This window comes from Talpa europaea, assembly GCF_964194135.1.
Source record: "Talpa europaea genome assembly, chromosome: 1".
Lineage (NCBI taxonomy): Eukaryota > Metazoa > Chordata > Mammalia > Eulipotyphla > Talpidae > Talpa > Talpa europaea.
Window position 1 is genome coordinate 23,591,749 of NC_140073.1, and position 24,091 is coordinate 23,615,839.

Consider the following 24,091-nt stretch of genomic DNA (forward strand, 5'->3'; position numbering starts at 1 on the left):
TCTTTGCTTTGCTATTTCTGGTTTCCATAGTATTCCTAATTACATAAATCATGTGGAGCATGGGAGCGATTTTCCATCCAGTATCAATTCTGACTTTGCTTAACATTTTGATATAGTTTGTATTTTTTTCTAAACAGTGCTTTTTTCTTAAATTCTTTTGGAGGGTAAAAATTCTGTAAAAAAGTGGGGTTTTGTGTTAGAAGATCTATGAAATTCTTTTTTGGGGCCCCTTGGATTGCCATAAAGAATTCAAAAGTTATTTTGTGAGAAGCATAGATGAATAAGGCTGAAAGACTAGAAAATATAACATTTTCTTAAGTTTAAATTGAAAATTAAATCTAGGATTATCTACTTCTCTATTTAACTTGATAAAAAATGAACAATTATTTATGTAATTCTTCCATTTTTCAAAATTGTTTTAAGTGTAATGAGTGCCTCTATTAAAGTGTACAGATTAAAATCTAACAAATAATACTTTAGTTAATTAGAAGTTAACTAAATGCAGTAATTATTCTTTAGCTATGTTTCTTTAGGAAAAATTGTAATCAAGTGTGATTTGTATTTTACTTTTACATTGAAGAGTTATAATTCTAAAAAGTTTATTTCTTCTTTATTTCTTTTAAGACATATGATCATATTTTTCAAAGTTAGTATATCTAATGATAAAACTTAGAAAAGCAGTTGCTTCAAGAATATAAAAATGATTTGATATATCAATTATAGGGATTTATTTTACAGGCTGGATGAATGAATTTTATGCACACATCTGAATATGTCTAGTTATTGGGTCATAATTTTCTCTTATTTTTATATATTGTAGTCTTAGAAAGTCTTACACTCTATGTCTGACATCTTCCTTGGTGTTGAATATATTAGAAGGGATTCAGATTGCTCTTTGGTGGAGAGTTACAGAACTTAGTTATGCAATAAAATGCATAACTTTTTTACTAAGAGCAAAATTCAGCAGAATACCACCAGCAATTTGCATAACTCAACCTCTCAGCAGCTTGGCTGAATCTAATTGTAATTCAGTTTCCAGATTGCTAAGCTAGGCCTCTCTGCATAAAATATGCAACATATAACATAACTAGTGGCACAAACCTATTTTCTTTGCTGGTGACCATTTAATTTCTCTTTTAGTAGAAATACATATCAGAATAAAGTAGTCAAGCCCTGTAGTTATCTTGTATGTTTATGTTTGTCACATGTGTACTTAAAGACCAAGTTAAAAAAAAGACATCCTTTCATTTTCCTGGGTTCCTAAGTGTGCCTAAGATTTTTAAAAATACCTTTATTTCTGGCTTTTCAGAAGGAAATTGAATCTTGAAAAATATTAGCTAGCTGCCATGTTATTTGATTATTTTATACTAGAAAGACTTTATAAGCTAATCGTGTGAAAAAATGTATAAACATGTCTGTCAGGTACATATGGATGTTACAGTGCAGGCCCACAAGTAAATATCTTCTATCTGTTTACAAAATGCATGCTGGAATAGTATTCCTAGATCTTTGCCTAGCTTATATCTCAGAAACTTAAAAACATAAAAGTCTGATGAAATGCTTACTTAAGAATCTCCTCTTTATTTTTAAACAGCCTTCCCACACTATTTTATGGGTTACTTAAGCAGTGTCAATGAAAAGACTTGAATAGGATGGCTTATAAAGGTGTGGATTATATTTTATGAATAATTTCCAGATGTGATGTTTTAGGTATATAAACTCCTCAATGGGAAGCTATATACAGAAACAACATGGATCTTACAATTTTATCAGGACAATGCAAGTAGATTTCAGCAAGGTTGGTTCCAACTCATCTGTGATAAATGAGAAGATAAGGCAATCAGTGCACACCATGACACTCTGTGCAGCTAGTTAGGCACACTTCAGAACTATTCAGGTGTGCTCACAAAGCTTATGAGTCTTGCATTGGGGGTGTCTCAATATAAATACATCCTTCATGGTGGCCACTAGTAAGGCAGGATTTGCCTCTCTAAGACTTAACCCAGGTCAGATATAAATAATAGATGTTAAGAGTTAGCTCTGGTATTGGGGCTTATTCCAGGCAATGCATTTCGGTTGGGTCAAAAGAATTTATTTTCCCTTATTTTCTCGCATAGTTCCTCTGCTTGAAAAATGCCTGCAAAATTCCATCACACCTTTACGGGGACCAGTTTGGGTCTCTAAGGGAGAAGGTTTCAGCCCCTCAGGAGCTAAGATGTACATCCAAGAAGTTCTTTTGGCCCTGTACCAACGATTAAAGTCTGCAAAAAAATATTATAAACAGGTGAGTCATCCCTCTTTAAAAACTCTTTAAAAACTGCTTTATTATATGTTTTAAAATGTACTTGGTTGTATATAGGCAATGATTGGCATCATGTCATAAAAGATCTGTGACATGTGTTTTGTGAGCCCAGTGCCCGTTGGGGAGCCAAAATGCTTCTTCTATAATCTCAAAGCCAACAATAATGGGGCTAATTGTATCTGTCTTTTAGTATGGGATGTCATATGTCTCATCTTTTCTTGCTGCATACTGTGCAAAGTGAAGGCAACTCCTTATGTGGAAATTCTATAGACAGTTACTTTAAATAAGAAAATGAATAGCTCCTAAAGTATTTGATATGTTCAGCCCTTTTTTTTTTTTTTTTTTTAGCATGAGATCAGATTTGTAGAAGTTGGACTGAAATGTAACCAATAATATTTTGGGAAGTAAAACTGTGAATTAAATCCATAACAAGAGTAACTCATTTCATTTATGCTTATTTAACTTACATGTTTCCAAAATCTGAAAGTGTAGAAATAGAATTAATGTATTTGATTGAGTTAAACTAGATTTTGTTTTTTAATTTCTACTTATCTGTTCCATAATGTGAGTGTGTTTATGTTTGTTTATTTATGTTTATTTTAAACATAAACATTTGTTTATGTTTAGACTTTGATTTTTTATAACTACTGGTAAGGACTTTGATTTTCCTTAATATAGAATTCACATTGCAAAGCCGAATGATTGATGCCGCTTATAAATAAAAATGGATTTGCCACAGCTTTAGAATCCTTTTTGCACGTGGTCTTGAGTAGTTAAGCATACATTTTATCATCTTAAATAAGGAATAGATCTTGTGTTTCAAACTGGGAGGTTCTAGTTTAGAACTGGGCTCATTATCTAAGGCCATAGGCTGCTAAAAATGAATATTTTGAAAGCATCATGCTATTATTGTCTGTATGCAGGGGAAGGGGAGTTGGGAATGGGATTCAGTCTCAGTGTTCACACAGCACCTCCTGCTGTCTACTTTGGAAAAGAACAACTTATATTGACTGGAAGAATTTCTTGAACAAAGTATCCAGAACTGGCAAGAAACACCTTCCCAGTGAGAAACTTTTATTCTCAAAATGTGATTGGTTTGCCCAGTTAATTGATTTTAGTGGATCCAAAGATTAATTAACTCAAAGATTAATAATTATTGTAGATAAGGCTATTTGTAATAATAAATATGAAAAATTGGAATCCAAACTTATTTTAATGTTCTTTATTAAGCTGATACCATTTATTAAAAATTGGGGTAAAATATATTCTACTGCACTTAGATTCAGTTATTTGAACTGAAATATCATTTAACTTTTAAAATATGGTAATGTCATAAAATAGATTATGATTCATTACAATCATTTATTTGGTATTAAATAGTTTGATTCCACTTATTAGGCAATTTAAACTATTTAATGTTAAGAAAATGGTATTTAGTGGTAAAAAAGAATATGAGATCATTCTGTGCAAGAAAAGACTTTTAAAGCAAATCTATTCAAACTTGAACTTTTTCTAGGTTTTATTAAAGCCTAGATGTTAAATTTAAATTTCTAGATAAGAAATAGCTCAGGTAATAGTTATGATATGTTTTTTCTTCCATTGTCCTAAATATTTAAAATTTAAATAGATATAAACTGTTGTACTAGATTGAAAAGAATTCTGTGTATTATGAGAAGATAAAACACTTTAAAATACTTATTGCTTTGACTTTAAAAGTTTATTTATGACTCAAAATTGAAGAAAAATAAATTTTATTAAAATAAGTATTGTGTAAATGTGAATAAAAATTAACATTTTTTGAGTATCTCTGAAATTGTCCCTGTCATCAACTTTATGACTTTTAACATTCTGCCAATTTGAGGAATATTTAAAAATCTAACTTCTTTGTGTTTACTAACTACATGTTTTTCTTTTACTGGGTGTAATAACTTAAAGCTTTGCATGCAACACTTTTTATATGATACATGTTTACTGATCTAAAAGTAAAAAAGGAAAAAAAAGAAATTTGCCCCTTAGGCATTTCCATGCAAATTCCTATTTCTGTTAGGCATGTTAAATTACATGTTTTCTTTTGTCGTGTTATGACAATTTACAATTATTTGCAATGTTTATAAAAGTCACTATTTCCAGTTATCAGTGGCTTAAATGTCCATCCTGACAATAACTTGTAAACAGGTTTTCTTAGCAGATATCTCTCTTGGCATTAATGAGCTTTATTTGAACTGAATTTACTTCATTTTACCTTAGAAATAGTCTTTTCTACTTAGTTTTATATAAGATTGTGTTGAGTAATCATTAAGTAAAATGGAGATGGAAGATGATTTCTATTTAATTAACAACTCTAAACTTACAAAATTATATGAACTCCTGATATCTTTCCATTTATTCTACTTCTGAGATCATATATAAAAACAACAATATTGTTTTTCTAGGCTTCTCTCACAAGATTATAGATTTTAAATTGGTTTTTGAAATTCCCAAAGAAAATTTCTTTTGAATAAATTGTGATAATGTAGCTTTAAAAGTCAGAACTGCTAGTTTGATGTTTACGATCGTACTCATTTTTTACTTTTTCACTTTAATTTGGTTATTATAGCGTGCAACTAAATTAAGCCTACTACATTAATGTGGTATTAAATATATACTGATTCATGTATATAAAATGAGATATTATACTTAGGATAGCATAAAGTCGCTTAGTCTTACATTTATCACATTTATTTCCTTGAAAGTGGAAACATCTTAGAAATTGCTCAGAGCTAAGCAGAATCTATTTAATTGGTAATCTTTGAAGTAGCATAACCAAGTTCTATGAAATGCAGTTAACACTTTCAGTGACGGGCCTGTTGCATCTCATTAGCATTCTTGTTGTGTAGTGGTGCTGTTGGTGGGGGTGTTCAAGTAGGAATGCCATTGTGTGGAGTTCCAGTGTTTGGGGACAAACACTGCTGTGGAAGGAACGTGTGAAAAGGCCACAGTCCTGTCAGTGAATGAGGAAGGCTGTGCTTTCTGTGTGTTTCAAGCAGGGAAGCTGTCATTCATAGGCCTAACACAGCTAAACAGAGGCCAAAACACAAGCCTGTACTACCTTTTAAAATGATATTAGTGATTTTTAAACATGATCTTCTTTATTTATGATCCTCCGTAGAATTTTCATTTGCTGTTAGTAAACAAAATATACGTCAGTCTGTTCAGGAACACTGTAGAGATACATAAATCCATGGAATTGTGCCAGGTGGCTATATAAATAAGATTCAGAAAGGCTGATCTTAACTACGAACATGGTTTTGAGGGACCATTCATTTCTGGAAATGCTTTCCCAATTTTGATAGTCCTTTGAAATGTTTTCTTCCAACAACAAAATTCTTGGTGGTTTTAACATAATGAATGCGCAGCGGTCTTTTCTTAAAATACAATTTTAAATAGATCTTATAAACATAATTTTAATCATTTAAAGTGGTTCACATTATAGCTTAACAGTTGTTATAGATGGCATAGTCATTTCTGAAATTCAGAGAGAAACAAAGGGAATGAGTATTTAACTATAATAGCTTAATAATTACCAACTTAATTAGATGAAAATTGTAGTCCCCATGGTAAGTTAAGATGTAAAGTCTGTAGGAGATTTTAATCCTACTTCTAATTTTCAGGACTTTGGAAAGATATGATCAACTTAGAAATTAAACTTTAGCTTGTTTGATTACTTAAATAATCAGAAAAATGCTCTCAAATATTAAAATATTGGGGCTTTTTCTAAACTGTGGTAGTGTATTGAAAAAACTGAACTTCTATTTATGTGTCAAGCTGTAGACAAATGCTTTATTTCTGTTAATTTTAATTTGGGAATATGTATTTGGGCTATCTGTAATGCATCGCGTTACTTAGTAAAATTTGTTGAAAACTATAATGTTCTGCTGAGTGATTTAATTTTTGTGTCTGCATGGTTCTTTTTGTTTTTTAATTTAAACAATATTTTTAATACTATTATATGTGAACTTTAAATGTTCTATATCTGATGCTTTGTTTTTAAAAATTTCAGAAAGTAGATTTCTATTTCAAAAATTACATTTCACTTTTTATACTGGAGCTAGGCTGTAACTTTATTTTGAGGGCCTATAATTAGAGGAGGAAATGACCATCCAACTTCAGTATATGTCTTTTTTGGTGGTTTAAAATTGAGATGTATTTTACTATTATACTAAACATCTACAAAACACTTATATTTTGTTAAAAACTTTTATGTTAATGTTTGTTAACTTTACCCACCCTTTGAATAAGTTTGATATTAGATATCAAGCCAGTAATAATTCTATTCAGAATAGATTAAATTCAAATATGCTTTAATTACATTTAGTGCTGGAGGAATTTATCGCAAAATATTTTAAAGGAATCTTAGTATTTTAGTTTCCCATAAAATAAGTGTTGAAAGTTTGTCTTTTCAGATTCTGTGTTTCAAGTCAATGTCATTTATTAACATTACTGAAGGAACAACTATTTCTATTTCGTTCTCTACATATACTTTTTTTTTAGTCTGCTGTCTTCTTTCCTCCATTTTTTGAGATAAATTTATATATAACTTTGTATACATTTAAGGTATACAATGTGAAAATTCTGTAAACATATTTTATGAAAGGATTGCTAGTTAACACCTCCACCACCTCACATAATTACCATTTCTTTCTTACGGTGAAATCACTTAAAATGTATTCTCTTAGGAACTTTCAAGTATATAATGAAGTTATTGTTAACTATAGTCACACACTGTACATAAGATGCCCAACTATGTATACTTTAAAAATTGGACTGTTTTCTTGATTTAGCTTTCCTGGGTAGTACCAAAATATTTCAGTTTTGAACTTTTAATGTTGTTTGAAACCATGGAACAAAAACCTATAATATTTTTGCTACTAAAAATTTAAAATAATGTGGCAGAATTTTTAAGATGAAAACTACTTCTGAAAGTCCTGATAGGTAATTTTGGGAATATTATGGTGTTCATTTTAGATTTGAATAATTGTTGAATTTTTTGCCCCTGAAACTAAGCTGCATTCTTGTTACTTGAAGTATTTTAAGAACCTTAAACTTCTGTCTTTTTCTAAGTGTCATGCTTTGAGCAGGCCTAACATCAGTTAAATGAAGTGAAAATTGCATTCTTGTCTTGATAGAGATGAAAATGGATTTCTGGTCATGAAATAGATGTAGTTGTCACTTTTTAAAAAAGGTGTCAGCAGTTTGCTTCAGCGAGTAAGGTGCCAATTCAGTATGGCAGTAAACTTGTGATCTGAGCAATCAATAAAATGCTTCAATAACTTCTGCTTCATTACACTTATAATAAGAGGCTATAGATCCGTGGCACATAAAATGTTGATAAAGAGGATATGTGGGGACTGACTGTGACAATTTTCTTGAAAGTACAGTAAGTGCAATATTGCCATCTAGAGTTTGTGCATAGGTAATTATTACAGCAAGGGGACAGTGCGATAAAACAAGAAATGATATTGAAAAATTGTTTATTTTCCCTCATTTATTCATGACTTATTTATCTCCATGGAACATTTCATTTAATTTGTCATAGTGCTGTTTAGGTCAGGAGAAAAATTTTCAAATCTGTATTTTCCTCTAATTCTTTAAGTATTATACTACCAAATTTCAATTGTGTATCACTAGCTCAAAATGGAACTTGTCTCCATGAAAATTATTTAAGTTGCTCATTTAGGAAAAGAATTAGACCTAATGATTTTCCCCTTTTGCATGATAATATATTTAACTATGTAAAAACCAAAGCATTTTGACATGAGTTGTGACCCTTTCAATTAAAAATACTGTCTTTATTAACATCAAACAATTTAAAAATAAATAAGAGCCTTTTAAAAATGGTGTCTTAAACTAGGTATGTAGGAAGATACTTTCCAGCTTATATGACAATGACATTAATGAAGAGTAAATTCCATCTGGACATTAGCTAAAGAATATCTCTACATCTTTAAATTACCACTTCAAAAAGTATTAGTTATCACTATATTTTCTTTGATTAAAAATTATTTAAATTATCTCATTTTATAGTATCTTACAATGAACTAATATGGCAAAGTGCATTTTTTCAAGCATTCTTTTCATGCATAATTCTGTTATTTTTCCCTTGAAAATTGTGGCCAAATTTGTGATTGCATAAAAGAAAATTTTAAAATCTTTACACTTAAATGTTTTCTGATACTTAATATAAAATAAACCTAATATAGATATAGAATGGCTTACTAAGGAGAGTTAACTAATCTGGAAGCATCACTACTTTTATTTCTCTATTTTTCTATTCTTCTACTTGTATAGATACTTTTATAAATTTAATGACCGAGGCCTTCCAGTTTCTCTGAGAAGAATAATTTGGTATTAACATATTACTAAATCATTATTCCAGTATTATACTTGTTGAGGTATTTTCAGTTTTCATACAACTATGTGTTATAGTGACTTATATAATTATAAAAATGGAAAAGATTATCACATTAATTTATTTCCCTTTTCTGATCAAGGTTTTATTCCCAAATATCCTAACTTGTATTTGAGATAATTCTTCAATTTGAAGATCTCTTACTTTGAAAATTTTAATCAAACTGAGTAGAAAATGCTGCATTTTAAAACCTCCAAATAAGTATAGAATTGTCCTGGTAAAGTAAGTGAAAGTAGATCTGACAAATTTTCTTTAAATTACTCAACCACCTACAGGTATTATTGCCTATGACTCTTTTGAAATGAGAATAAATTTTATAGAGTTACAGCAGCAAAGTGAAAGAGTGTGTTTGATAGATTCCCTGAACAGTTTCAACACCCACAGGTATTATTTGTAAGAAAACAATCATGCCGAGTCTTCAGCTGGTTAGAGAGGGCACAGCTTTCTATCTTCACCTGACATCCTATCTTTTCTGTCAACATCCTGGGCCCCCTGCCTGCTGCCCCCTCCTCCCAATACAATAATGCTCACTGAGAGGTTTGTGTGAATGGACAAGAATATGAATTTTTTCCCTTGAAGAACTAAACAGTATTAAAGGCATATTCTTAGAGGGAGGAAAGCCCACAATCTTAAGGATTGATTAATGTTTCCTATTTCCTATTCAAATGGTTAATATTATTAGTGATTGTTAGTTGAAATCTTTGATTATTAGCATTTATTAATTAAGAAGTTTACTGATTGATGAAAAGGAGATTTTAAATGTGAATGCTTTGGAAGTCATTGCCTTGCTTTCTTTTATTGAGACATAGTGGTTTCTTCTCACCTGTTGTTAATAGCATTAGTTTGAATAAACATAAATCATTACCAGAAACTGATGATTTTCAACCAACATAATTCATTATTTGCTTATATTTTATCTATGTAATAAAGGATGAAAATGAGTATCATATTAATTTGTTACCCTCCTGTCAAATTAACTACTTCAGAAAATACTACATAAAATACTACTACATAATCTCCTGAAAATAATCTTTATCTTGCTACATTTAAAAAATATTTTAAGTACCTAAACAAAGTCAGTCATGCATGATTAAAGATATGGCAAGAGTCCATTCCATTTGCCAACTGTAATGTTACTGGGAAGTAAACTTTGAAAATTCCAGAGAAGACAATGATAGCAAGAGCCTAGTCGTCAACTTTGGCAAGCCACAAGTGAATTCTGTCATCTAAAGCTGTACTCCCTGATATATTTTCCAATACTTGTGAATTTAACTTTTAAATTAACGTAGATTAAATTAAAATTCAGACCATCAGTCTCACTACCCACATTTCATGGGCTCAATAGCCATATCATCACCGAACATTCTATTGGAATTCCATTGTTCTAGAAAAAATTTTAATTCATTTATATTTCTGTTTCTGGCTTTAGATTCTACATTCTTTAACTAACAAAATCATGCAGAATTTTTGAACTTGATCTGAGTTTAATTCACCTTGGGTAGATAAGGTGCTCCAGTCTTCATAAAACAAAATATATTGTGAGAAAAAAAATCCAAACCCACATAGGTCACAATCTTTTTGCCATCTAACCACCAGGTGGACACCTTTTGGTTCCCTGTAAACTGTACAGTGTAGTATCCTTAGGGCCTATAATTCTGGCAGTCACTGAATTAATCTTGTTGTTTTCTGGGAAAAGATTCCCCTCCACCACAACACAAAAAAGTAGAAAACAAAAGAGAAGCATTTGTTTGCTCCTTCTCTGATTATTAACAAAGTTGAGAATATAGAAAAAAATTTCAAGACCTTGACCTTATGAAGCTTACATTCTTGTTTTGGCTGTAAGGCATACCCACACAAAACTATTAGGAAATATATTAGAAATTATTAAGAAATATGTGTGTCAGGATGTCATAAATGCTGAAAATATATTTTACAGATTTTGTATATTATGGAAACTTAAAATAAAGATTAAAAGTAGAATAAAAAAGTTTTTTAAGGTAAAATGATTTATAGAAGTCATTTAATATGATCCTCCTATTTTATAGATGATAATGACAGAATAAACAACAACATTCATGCCCATCTTATTGGGTTGATATGAGAAATGGTAAATGATCAGGAGGTCTCAGCTATCGTCATCATCTTCATATCTTTATTATTATTTTTCACCTTTATTGAGGAAAACTGACAAAATTGTAAGATATTTAAAGTGTATATCATGGTGATTTGATGTTTGTATCTACTGTGAATGGATTTCCACTATCTAGTTAGTTAACACATCCATCAAGTCACTTGTTTGTTTATTTTAGTGAGAACATTTAAATTTTATTTTCAGCCAATTTTAATTAAACAGTGTTATCAACTGTAGTCACCGTGTTTTGCATTAGATCCTCAACCCTTATTTACTTTACAGATGAATGTTTTTACCCTTTTCCTAACCTCTCCCTACTACTCACCTGCCCTTAGGCCCTGACAACTACTTTCTAATTCTCTGTTTTTCTGAGCTTGACTTTTTATTTTCTATGTTTCACAGGTAAGTTATATCTTTGTTACTAATATTGTAGATAAGGCATTTGAAATTAGGGACAATAGGGTGACAAGGTAAGTTGTAGAGCCCAATCTTTACTGTTAGAATAGGCAAGGCATTCTTCACTAAGTGAAATATGAGGAGAGTTTGAGAGAGACTCAATCGGCAATTACATAAAGTTGGAGTAAGATATTATTTTCAAAGAGATTAGATTTAATTTTTGTTGATTAAATGAAAGGTTACTGGTGACTTTTGAAAGACAATGAAACCTTAGAATGAATAGGGTTAAGAAGTAATTGATGTTGAGGAAATAATCAGTGGGTATAAATAAGATTTCTGAGAGTTTACAGGTAGTCCATTTTTTTTGGGGGGGGTGTGGTTCATAATATATTAAGTACTACTAAAATGTCAAAACAGGATTTAAAAACCTTGGTTACATTTTACATGATTACATTTAAAATCAACTCTATCAACAGCCCTACCTTCCAATGTGACATAATTGTTCCATTGGCATGATAATTACAAGACTTTAAAATAATATTTATTCATAACTCAGTAAGTGGCATTGTCTAATGATGGGACAGATTTTTTTTTTCAAGATTTATTTTGCTTATGCATACAAGAGGTGGGGTGCAGGCCATAGGTGGGGGTGGTGATGGTGAGAGGATTCACCAGAGACAGAGTAGGGAGCAAACAGGCGATTGACTGAAATACACTGCTGAGGGGAGCAGCAGGCGAGACAGGAGAGGTCTGCTGTGCCATGTGGGTTACCTCCCTGGCCAGGCATGGAATTTATGCTGCAGTGGCTGCTGATAGCTTCATAGTGCTGAAACCCCTTGCACCACTAGGGAGACCCAGGACAAAAATTTTTGTAACAACTGCCTTCTTTGGGCCTCCCTTGGTGGCACAGGTGGTTGAGAGCTGCGTTGTGAAGCTGTCCGCAGCCTCTGCAGCACTGGTTTGATCCCGGCCAGCAGGCAAGGGTCCCATATGGTGCGGCAGACCTCTCCTGTCTTGCCCGCTGCTGACGAAATACAGTCTGCCTGTTCTGTTCCCTGCTCTGTCTCTGGTGAATCCTCTTACCCTCCCGCACATCTGGCCTGTACCCCGGTTCTTGTATAAAATAAATAAATCTAAAAAAAAAGAAGGAAAACAATTTCCATCTTAGAATTAAAAAAAAAAATAACTGGCTTCTTTGGTTGATCTTGTTACTGTATCTCTTTGACCATATCTATAATTTTATTTGGAGGTAAGGAAAATGAATAAATTTGTGGTCCATTTTGAATGTAAGACTCAAACCTCAGGTCTTCCTCAATCTCATATTGGGGTGGTTTAAGACTGTGGACAGAGAAGAGAGTCATTGAGTTTGGAAAGTGTGCTGGAGTATACTTTGGGAAAGAGATACATGTTTTAAGAAAGCAAATTCGCTAAGATAGGCTAAGAAGTATTTTTAATTGTATCTAAATCTGATTCAACCTTTCACACAAGGTACCACTTATGGTAGTAGGGAGAAAGTGAAAAAAATGTTTGCTTGAGATCAAATAATTTAACCAGTTCTTTAGGGTAACAGTTATTTTTTTGGATAAAGAAGTGCAGATGTTCTTATTTCTGCTAATCCATTTTTCTCTTCACTAATATTATGGAGTTTGGTTTTCCATCCTTTTATTTTAGCCTCTCTGTATATTCATATTTAAAATGTGTTTATTAGAGACAGAGCAGGGAGCACTGTGTCTGGTGAATTCTCTCACCCTCTGTGCCTCTGGCCTATAACCCAGTGCTTGTATAAATAAATAAATAAATCTTAAAAAAAAAAAGAAAACATAAAAAATAAATAAAATGTGTTTATTATAGAAAAAGTATATACTTGGGTTTTGTGTTTTCCTCTGATCTTACATAGCTAACCTTTAATTGGAGTGTTTAGATGTTTTCTATTAATATGATTATTAATATGATTGGATTTAATTTTGTTATTGGTATTCTGTTTGTCTTATTCTTTTTTCTTTTTGACTCATCTCTTGGTATTAATGTTCTTTTAATGATTTTATTTTATTTCTACCATGTATTTATTAGCTATGTAAAGAGAAAATCTTTTCTCTTTTTCCTCTTCTAAGTTCTTTTGGTTGGTTTAATAATGAAAATTCCAAAAGTCAATTACTTGGAAAAAAATTAGTTTTATATATATGAAGACTTCATAAATATGGAACTTGTGGGAGGGGGCGGAGCAACATGGCGGCGAGGAGACGCTGCGAGTAAGATCTCCCATTAAAAAAAGTTAATAGGGAGGAAAAGCGGCAGGTCCCAGTGAGAACTGGGACACGGAAGATAAAAGGACGACTCCAGCAAACTGCCCGAAGAAGAAAGTTGCCATAAAAGAGGACGAGAAGGGAGGGAAGCGCAGAACCCTGCTCCCCTCCCCCGCCCACAGAGGCGGCACTCTCCGACCGGCAGAGACAAGGGAAACAACAAACCAAAACGCCCAACAAGAAAAACGGATGCAGCAAGCGGGACTGTGAGTGGAAAGGAACTATTTCAGCCACCACACCCCGTGAACGGGAGCTGAGGCGAACCCTGCAGGATCCACCGCGGAGGTGAGCTCCACGCGCAATTAAAGAGAGCCCCGCCCACCAGGAGGAGACCAGCACCAGCACACAGCCCTGGCCGCCCGGTAAGCTTGCGCGAAAGCGGCGCTCGGATTGCAGCTGCCCAGGCCCCTGCGCCTGCGACCTAGGCTTGCGGGGAGACGGCGGAGGCCCTCCCTGAGTGAGCAGGAACAAGGTGCCCAGGCAGGGGAGCGGGACTCAAAAGGCGCCATTCCCGCGCCACTGATCTGGGCTACAGACCGCGTCCTGGAACTGAGGGCTTTGGAACTGAGACCCGGGCGGAGGCCCTCCCTGAGTGAGCAGGAACAAGGCGCCCAGGCAGGGGAGCGGGATTCAAAAGGCGCCATTCCCGCGCCACTGATCTGGGCTACAGCCCGCGTCCTGGAACTGAGGGCTTTGGAACTGAGACCCGGGGCACGAAATTAGGGGCGTGGGTTCCCCACGACGGTGGGGCACAAGGCAGACACAGCACCCCAAAGCCGTTGAGGTGTACCCTACCATCCCCGCTCTGCTCCCTGTCCCACGGGGTGGAAAATCAGCTCCCCAAGGGCTCTAGGAGAGATCTCTGGTGCCACCTAGCGACTTGAAGCCAGCACAGGCTACTGAAGGAGCTAGTGGCCAGCTGGGGAGTTAGCCCACACCGGGCCCCTTCTGAACAAGTAGTCTGAGCCCACAGGGAGAGCGAGCACCCACAGCCGGGGCAGACCAGGCGCGCAGAAGAGTGTGCCTGAGACCAGAAGCGCAGGGAGTGTGTCCCACATCACCATTTTAGAACAGGGACATTTCTTCAGTAAAAACTACCTGCAGAAGGCTTCCTCAGGAGCCAGAGGTGAGCGGGGGAAGTTCGCCCACGCCAGACCCCCTCTGGCCTGCAGTCCAAGCCCAGAGGGGAGCAGGAACCCACCGCCGGGGAAGACCAGGCGCACAGGGGAGTGTGTCCCCACATCGGCATTTTAGAACAGGGACCTTTCTCCAGTAAAGGCTGCTTGAAACTGACAGATGACTCCTGGAAGAACCAGAGGGGAACAGAGAAGCCCACCCAAGATGCCGGCAAGTCCCAACAACACAGTGTCCCAACGCATACGGCAAATTAGAAAACAGACAGTAGGGAGGAGAAGAACCACACGCAACCTAGCAACTCTCCAGAGAAAAAGCACACCACAAAAAGAAAGCCAGCCCCCAGATTGCAACGACAATAACTTGGAAGAATTTCTGAGCCTTCCAGAAAGAGAATTTAAAATTGCCGTGATTAAAAAACTGACAGAAGTCATAAAGGAAAACAATGATAAGGGAAAAATAATCAACGATCAGAAGAATGCAATTGAGTCCCTAGAGAGGGAAAACAATGGTCAGAAGAAAGAAATTGAGTCCCTAAAGAGGGAAGTAAAAGAAATGCAGGAGATCAAAGAATTAATGGAAGAACTAAAGAATTCTGGGAAAAGCAATGAAAGCAGAATAGATGAAATGGAAGAACGAATAAGTAATCTTGAAGACACAGAAATAAAAAGAACCAAAACAGAAAAGGAAAGAGAAGTACGAAGGAAAAAGAACGAAGAAAGACTTCGGGAACTATCTGACTCCATGAGGAAAGGAAATATAAGAGTTATAGGAATACCAGAAGGAGAGGAGAGAGATGTAGGAACAGAGAAAATATTCAAAGAGATAATTGAAGAGAACTTCCCAAATGTGAAGAAGGAGCTGAAAATTGATATACAAGAAGCAAGAAGAACACCAAACTTCCACGACGAAAGGAAAAATACAGCAAGACACATAATAGTAAAGCTCCCAAGAATCCAGGACAAGGAAAAAATAATGAAGCTGGCAAGAGGGAAGAAACAGATAACATTCAAAGGAAAACCAATCAGGCTGACATCAGACTTCTCCGAAGAAACACTACGGGCAAGGAGAGAGTGGAGGGACATAGTCAACAGACTCCAAGAAAACAGATGCCAACCAAGAATACTCTATCCCGCAAAGCTCTCCTTCCTCTTTGAAGAAAGAATATGGACCTTCCCAGACAAACAGAAACTCCGGAGTTTCATTGCAACTAAACCCCCACTCCAAAAAATACTACAAGGAGTCCTAAAGCCAGAACCTCAGAGCGACGAATAACAATGAAAGAAGGCCAAAAAAAAAAAAAAAAGTTATTAAAAGAATAAATAAATAAAATCAAAGGAAAGACAAACACAATGGCAAATACAGATGTTAACATATCAATATTAACTCTAAATGTAAATGGACTAAACTCTTCAATAAAAAGACACAGAGTTGCAGCCTGGATTAAGAAACAAAACCCAACCTTTTGCTGTCTCCAGGAAACACATTTAGCTACAAAAGATAAAAATAGGCTCAAAGTTAAAGGATGGAAAACAATCCTACAAGCAAATGGACCAAAAAAGAAAGCAGGAACAGCTATACTTATATCAGATAAAACAGATTTCAAACTCAAAAAGATAAAAAGAGACCCCAATGGTCACTACATTATGATCAAGGGGACAATACTTCAAGAAGAAATAACACTCATTAACATATACTCACCAAACGAAGGAGCACCAAAATATATCAGACAACTGTTGTCCTCTCTGAAAACAGACATCAGAGAAAACACATACGTAGTGGGAGACTCCAACACACCACTATCAACAATGGATAGATCAACAAGACAAAAAATAAGTAAAGAAACCAAAGCTCTAAATAAAGACCTAGAGCAATTGGGCTTAACAGACATCTATAGAACACTAAACCCCAAAAAAATGGAGTACACATTTTTCTCAAGCGCACACGGATCATTCTCCAGGATCGATCACATACTGGGGCACAAGACAAACATCAACAGATACACCAAGATTGAAATCATATCAACCATCTTTTCTGACCATGAAGGCATCAAACTAGAAATAAACCATAAAAAGAAGGCAAGGAACTTTCCTACCTCATGGAGATTAAAAACCACACTACTGGAAGACCATTGGACTAAGGAGGAGATCAAAGAAGAAATTAAAAAATTTTTTGAATTGAACGACAAGGAGGACACCAATATCCTAAATGTATGGGATGCAGCAAAAGCAGTAATAAGAGGAAAATATATAGCAATAGAAGCTCACATCAAGAAACAAGAAAGAACGCAAAGAAACAACCTAATCTCGAAGCTCAAAGATCTAGAAAAAGAACAACAAAAAAACCCCAAAACCAGTAGAAGAAAAGAAATAATAAAAACCAAAGCAGAAATAAATGAAATTGAAACTAAAAAAACAATCCAAAAGATCAATGAAACCAAGAGCTGGTTCTTTGAAAAAATCAATAAAATAGACAAACCCCTAGCCAGGCTCACAAAGGAAAAAAGGGAGAAAGCACAAATAAACAGGATCATCAATGAAAGAGGAGAAATCACAACAGACACAGCAGAAATCAAAAGAATAATCAGTAACTACTATGAACAGTTATATGGAAACAAGTTTAACAATCTAGAGGAGATGGACAAATTCCTACAACTCTACAATCACCCAAAGCTAGATAAAGAAGAAATAGAACACCTAAACAGACCAATTACAATTAGCGAAATTGAAATGGTAATCAAAAACCTCCCCAAAAACAAAAGCCCAGGACCTGATGGATTTACAAATGAATTCTACCAAACATTCAGAGACGAATTAGTGCCTATCCTTCACAAACTCTTCCAAAAAATTGAGAAGGAAGGGACAATACCAAACACGTTCTATGAAGCCAACATTACACTAATACCAAAACCGAACAAGGACAACACAAAAAAGGAAAACTACAGGCCAATCTCCCTAATGAACACTGATGCAAAAATCCTCAATAAAATTTTAGCTATCAGAATCCAACAATGTATCCATAAGATAATTCACCACGACCAAGTTGGATTCATTCCAGGGGCACAAGGATGGTTTAACATCCGAAAATCAATCAACGTTATCCAACACATCAACAAAAAGAAATATAAAAACCATATGATAATATCAATAGATGCTGAGAAAGCTTTCGACAAAGTGCAACACCCATTCATGATAAAAGCCCTTGAAATTCTTGGGATACAAGGAACATACCTCAACATCATAAAGGCCATCTATGACAAGCCAACAGCCAGTATCATTCTCAATGGTGAAAAGCTGAAAGCAATTCCATTAAGATCTGGAACAAGACAAGGATGTCCACTCTCACCATTGCTTTTCAATATAATACTGGAAGTCCTAGCCAGGGCAATAAGACAAGAGAAAGACATCCAAGGAATCCAAATAGGAAAAGAAGAAGTCAAACTATCACTATTTGCAGACGATATGATATTATACATAGAGAACCCCAAAAACTCCACAGAAAAGCTAATTCAACTCATCAATCAGTTCAGTAAAGTGGCAGGATACAAAATCAACACGCAAAAGTCAGTAGCCTTCCTATACACAAACAATAAATCTGAAGAAGAAGAAATCAAAAAGACCATCCCTTTTGTTATTGAAACAAAAAAAATCAAATATTTGGGAATAAATCTAACAAAAGAGGTAAAGGACCTATACAAAGAAAACTATAAAACACTGTTAAAAGAAATAGAAGAAGACACAAAGAAATGGAGAGACATCCCCTGCTCATGGATTGGAAGAATAAACATTATTAAAATGGCCATCCTTCCAAAAGCAATATACAGATTCAATGCTATTCCAATCAAAATTTCAATGTCATTCTTCAAAGAAATAGAACAATTATTGATGAAATTCATATGGAATCACAAAAACCCCCGAATAGCCAAAGCTCTCCTGAAAAAAAAAGAAGGGAATGGAGGCATCAGACTCCCAGACTTCAAACTATACTACAAAGCCATAATCATCAAAACCGCATGGTATTGGAACAAGAACAGACATACAGACCAATGGAATCGAATAGAAAATCCAGAAATAAACCCACAGGTTTATGGTCAACTAATCTTTGACAAAGGAGCAAAGACTATGCATTGGAGCAAAGAAAGTTTGTTCAATAAATGGTGCTGGGAAAACTGGGTCGCTACATGCAAAAGAATGAAGCTTGACCACCACCTCACACCATACACAAAAATCAACTCAAAATGGATTAAAGAACTAGACATAAGACCTGAAACCATAAAATATATAGAAGGAAATATAGGCGAAACACTACGTGATTTGCACATCAAAGACATCTTTACAGACACATCACCCAAAGCAGTGATAGTGAAGGCAAAGATAAACAGCTGGGACTATATCAAATTAAAGAGCTTTTGCACAGCAAAAGAGACAATAACAAAAACAAAGAGAAACCCCACCAACTGGGAGAACATTTTTGCACCCAACACTAATGATAAAGGACTGATCACAAAAATCTGCAAAGAGCTGATGAGTCTCAACAACAACAAAGAAAATAATCCAGTCAAAAAATGGGCAGAAGAGCTTAAAAGAAACTTCTCTGAAGAGGAAATGCAAATGGCCAACAGGCATATGAAAAAATGTTCAACATCACTTGTCATCAGGGAAATGCAAATCAAAACTACCATGAGATACCATCTTACACCAGTGAGAATGGCACATATTAAAAAAACTAGCAACAACAAATGTTGGCGAGGGTGTGGAGAAAAAGGAACTCTTCTGCACTGTTGGTGGGAGTGCAAACTGGTCCAACCACTGTGGAAAGCTGTGTGGAGATTTCTGGACCTACTAAACATAGAGCTTCCATATGACCCAGCAATTCCACTCCTAGGTATTTACCCAAAGGACACAGAAACATCAATTCCAAAGAACACCTGCACCCCTATGTTTATAGCAGCACTGTTTACAATAGCTAAGCTTTGGAAACAACCCAAATGCCCAAAAATAGATGACTGGATCAAGAAGATGTGGTACATATATACCATGGAATATTACTCAGCATTCAAAAAAGATAAACACATGCAATTTGCTGCAACATGGATGGCGCTGGAAGGGATCATGCTCAGCGAAATAAGCCAAAAAGAAAAAGAAAAATACCGGATGGTCTCACTCATAGCAGGAATCTAGAAAACTTAAATAATGGACCAGGAAAATGAATAACTATAAGAAAGTGAAAATCAAAATCAACAAAAAACTATGAACCAGAGACACTTTTAGGGGGGCGGGGGCGGGAGGGGAGGGATTGGGGTCAGAATGGGGGGCTGCAATTGTATGGGGAATATAACAATAAAATTTTATAAAAAAAAAAAAAAAAATATGGAACTTGTGAAATGACCAAAGCAGTAGGTCAGTTTATGTACCTTTTTAGACAAACAATACATTGTTGAAGATCTTACATTATAAAGAGACTTTAGCCTTCAGTATTAATTAGTAAGAAACTAAGAGTAACTTGTTTACATTGCCCTCTGGATCCTGAATTCCCTATCTTGGACAATTAAGATGCCTCTGTGCCGCCTGGTGAAGGGGAAGGGATGCTACCTCTCACATGAGAGGGGAGGTCAAAGTTAACTCTGTTTCTCAAGCAACTTTAATTCAAAATACTGAGTTTAAATCAGTAAATAAATCTATAATATATGACATGTATTAATTATATAGTATATAGTACTATATGTTATATGTCATATATAATAACTATACATTATATAATGCTGTTTAGAGAATAACATTCATAGAGTATTACAACAATTATATGTAACAAAATTAGGTATGCAGTAATCAAATAAAACTATTGTGTTTTGTAATTTTTCATACTCATGTTATGATTTATTTCATTTTTATCTTATTATTTTATATTCATGATAGTCATACTATATTTAAAGCTGTTATTTACTGATTTTTACTATACTTTTGTTCTATGAATATACCACAATGTACTTTTCCAATTACTTGCTGATAGTTTGTTTCCAAATTTTGCTGTTACAAACAATGCTTTTGCAAATATTTGTGTATATAACTCCTTATGAACATATATGAAGATTTCTCCAGGATACATATCTAGAAGAAAAACTGTGAAGATTATACAGATTTTTGTGAGGTATTATTATTTGCACTATTTGACTATTGTATCAGTTTACATTTTCTTTTTTTTTTTTTAAAGATTTACTTATTTATTTATACAAGCACTGGGTGCAGTCAGAAGCACGGGAGGGTGAGAGAATTCACCAGAGCCAGAGTGGATAGCAGAACAGACAGACTGACGAAATACACTGCTGAGGGGAGCAGCAGGTGGCAGGAGAGGTCTGTACGCCATGTAGAACCCTCACCTGGGGGCCGGGGATTGAACCAGTGCTGCAGAGGCTGCGGGCAGCTTCTCAAGTCAGCGCTTAACCGCTACGCCACCAGGGAGGCCCTCAGTTTACATTTTCACAGGCAGTTTATCAGCATTTCATAAAATTCCCTTTTTTCCTCCCATTTTCCACATATGCATAATAGCTAATGATACTTCTAAGAACTGCTAAGGAGTTTGATATGGTTATGTCATATTGTATGTAATGGTTAATTTTATATGTCAGCCTGGTTTAGCTGAAAGATGCTCAGATCCTGGTAAAATATATATTCTGACTGTGTCTGTGAGGGTACTTCCAGAAGAGATTAGCTTTGAATTGGTAGGACGAGTAAGGTAGGTGTGGGTGTCATCCAATCATTGGGAATCTTAAGGGAATAAAAAGGCAGAGAAAAGGCATATTTATGCTCTTATTTGAAGTGAGATATACTTTGAACATTGGTGCTTCTAGTTCTCTGACCAAAGGATTCATATAGGGGCTTACACTATTGATTCCCCTTTATTAGGCCTTTGGATTTCAACTGAAATTCTACTGCTGAATTCTGTGGACCTCCAACTTGCAGACAGCAAATTGTGGGTGTCTCAGTCTTTATGATTACATGAGCCAATCCCTCCTAATAGATCTGGTGTTCTTTCTCTCTATATAAGGTAATATATATTATATATATTGCACATATGGGATATATACATGTATTTTTGTTTATATGTTTCAGATAATTTTCTAAATGTTTCAGAATTTATATCTGAGAATCCTTAATGAGTACTTTATTTGTGGTGTGAATTTCATGTGAATATCATTTATGCCAAGGAAATAAAATAATCTTCACTTGCATTTTGACATGAAGTTTTTAGAGAATAGGAATACTGATATCAAGTCTTCACTTTTTCTGTTGAAAGTTTGTGTCATAACTTTAGAGCAAACTTTTTGTTTTCTGTCCAACCCAGCATGCTAAACTGCTTAAGACATGTGCACTGGAGTCAGATGATCTGGATTTAAGTCCAGACTCTTCTGTTTAACCAGCTTTCTTTTTTGGTTTGTTTGTTTTCTTTTTTTTTGTTTTGTTTTTTAATATTTTATTTTATATAATTCTTACATCATTTTTCATCTTTGTACAATGTATGCATTTTCATTTTGGTTATATTCCGCATACAATTGCACACCCTCCCCCCCTTATTTTGACTCTAGTTCTTCCTCTTCCCACCCCCCCATACTGTGTCTCTGGTTTAACCAGCTTTCTGGCCCTGAGTATATTAGTTAACCTCTGTTTTTCAGTTTTCTCATCTTGAAAGTGGGAATAATAATAGAGCTAAGAGATAATACTTATAAACACTTAAAAATGAGATAATGCCTAAAAGTGGTAATGTTTGTATGTACTTTTTTTAAAAAAAAAGTCTTTTTTAAAAAAAGATATTTATTTATTTATACAAGAATTGGGGTACAGGCCAGATGCACGGGAGGGTGAGAGGCTTCACCAGAAACAGAGTGGGGAACAGAACAGGCAGACTGACTGAAATACACTGCTGAGGGGAGCAGTAGGCAAGACAGGAGAAGTCTGCAACCCCATGTGGATATCTCCCTGGCCAGCCGGGATCAAACCCGCACTGCAGAGGCTGCGGACAGCTTCACAGTGCTGCGCTCAACCGCCTGTGCCACCAGGGAGGCCCCTTTAAACAGTGCTTGGTACATAGAAAACACTCAAATGTCAACTGTTATCATCATCATCTTATCATTTTTTCTTTCTCATATCCTATCAGTTACCACCTTCACTGTTCTTACTTGGAACTCAATATATATCTGTTGATAAATCAGTTAAAGAATGAAAACTCTTGTTCAAATTTTCCTTTGGAATATATATGATTATTTGACTAAATCAACTCTTTAGTCACCCTTTTTTCAATTAATCTATTAGGATGAACCAATTATACATTCAATGCTGTCAAAGTCAGTGGTTTCCAAGTCCAAAAGCATCAGCATCACACAGGTTCCACCTCTGCTCAATTCATATTCAGCAGATCTGGGGCAGGACCAGCAGTCTGGTTTATTAGAAATGCTCTAGAGATGATTCTGAAGTTCACCTAGTTGAAGTATCACGAGAGTCTACCACACACAGGTGAAAACCTTTTTAAAGGCAGTTAAAAAAAGCTTTTGACATTACTTTGTCCTCTCCAGCTCTTGTAACAGGTCTTGCATTCTTTTGCAGATTTCATTTCACATAAAAATAAATTTTCCAAATCTAAATTTATTCTAAAATTTAAAAGTAATTTTTAAAAATGCTAAATCATGTGTTTCTAAAGTGAGCTATATATGTGATTGTTCTTGGATTTATTTCACACCATCCTAGTATGGAGTAGCCAGCCTTAGCAGCACCATTCCTCCAGGTTCATGCTTGTTTAGACTTGTCTTTGCTGTGACTTGTCTTCAAGCCACGCATGAGAATCAACTTCATGATTTTAAAGTGCCACCTTACTTGAATTCTGCTATCAATTTTAATAAAACTTTGTACCCACTAAATTTTACTGAAAATCTGAACCTTGCAATAGAATTGGGATTATTTCTAGGTCTGGTGCATAACCAATGATATACCAGTTGATAAGAATGAAGAATGGGGGGTAGGTGGCAGACGTAAAGGTACAAAACTTTTTAAGTTAAAAGTTAGAATACAGGTTTGAGGTACTTTTATCAACTTTGATAAATGTTGTCTAGTTAGAGTCTAAATTTTTAATATTTTCCAATATCACCTGTTTGACATTTAGCTGTTACATATCATTATGACCCTTTCTTTCTTTATATAAAAGCATATTTATGCTGATTGTGCAAAAGATAGAATTTGGCTCTTGAAGCCCTCTGTAACTGTCATTGAATGCTGGACAGTAAATGTAGCACAAATAACTTGATGTCAAGAAATATAAAATCAAGGCATCATTCTAATGATGTTAGCTTTAAAAAAGTGATGCCTGTGTAAGGAAAATAGTCTTTGTTA

At 34.8% G+C, this 24,091-nt stretch overlaps 1 protein-coding gene across 1 annotated transcript in view; it reads left to right on the forward strand.

Moving 5' to 3' along the window:
- The window catches only part of DCDC1 (doublecortin domain containing 1), a gene marked incomplete at its 5' end in the record, with an annotated part of 338,819 nt that overhangs the window by 67,822 nt on the left and 246,906 nt on the right, over positions 1–24,091 (forward strand). Inside the window, one exon of the mRNA XM_084250604.1 lies at positions 2,118–2,284. Within this exon, the coding sequence (XP_084106730.1) occupies positions 2,118–2,284 (167 nt within the window). The remainder of the gene's footprint in view (positions 1–2,117; positions 2,285–24,091) is intronic.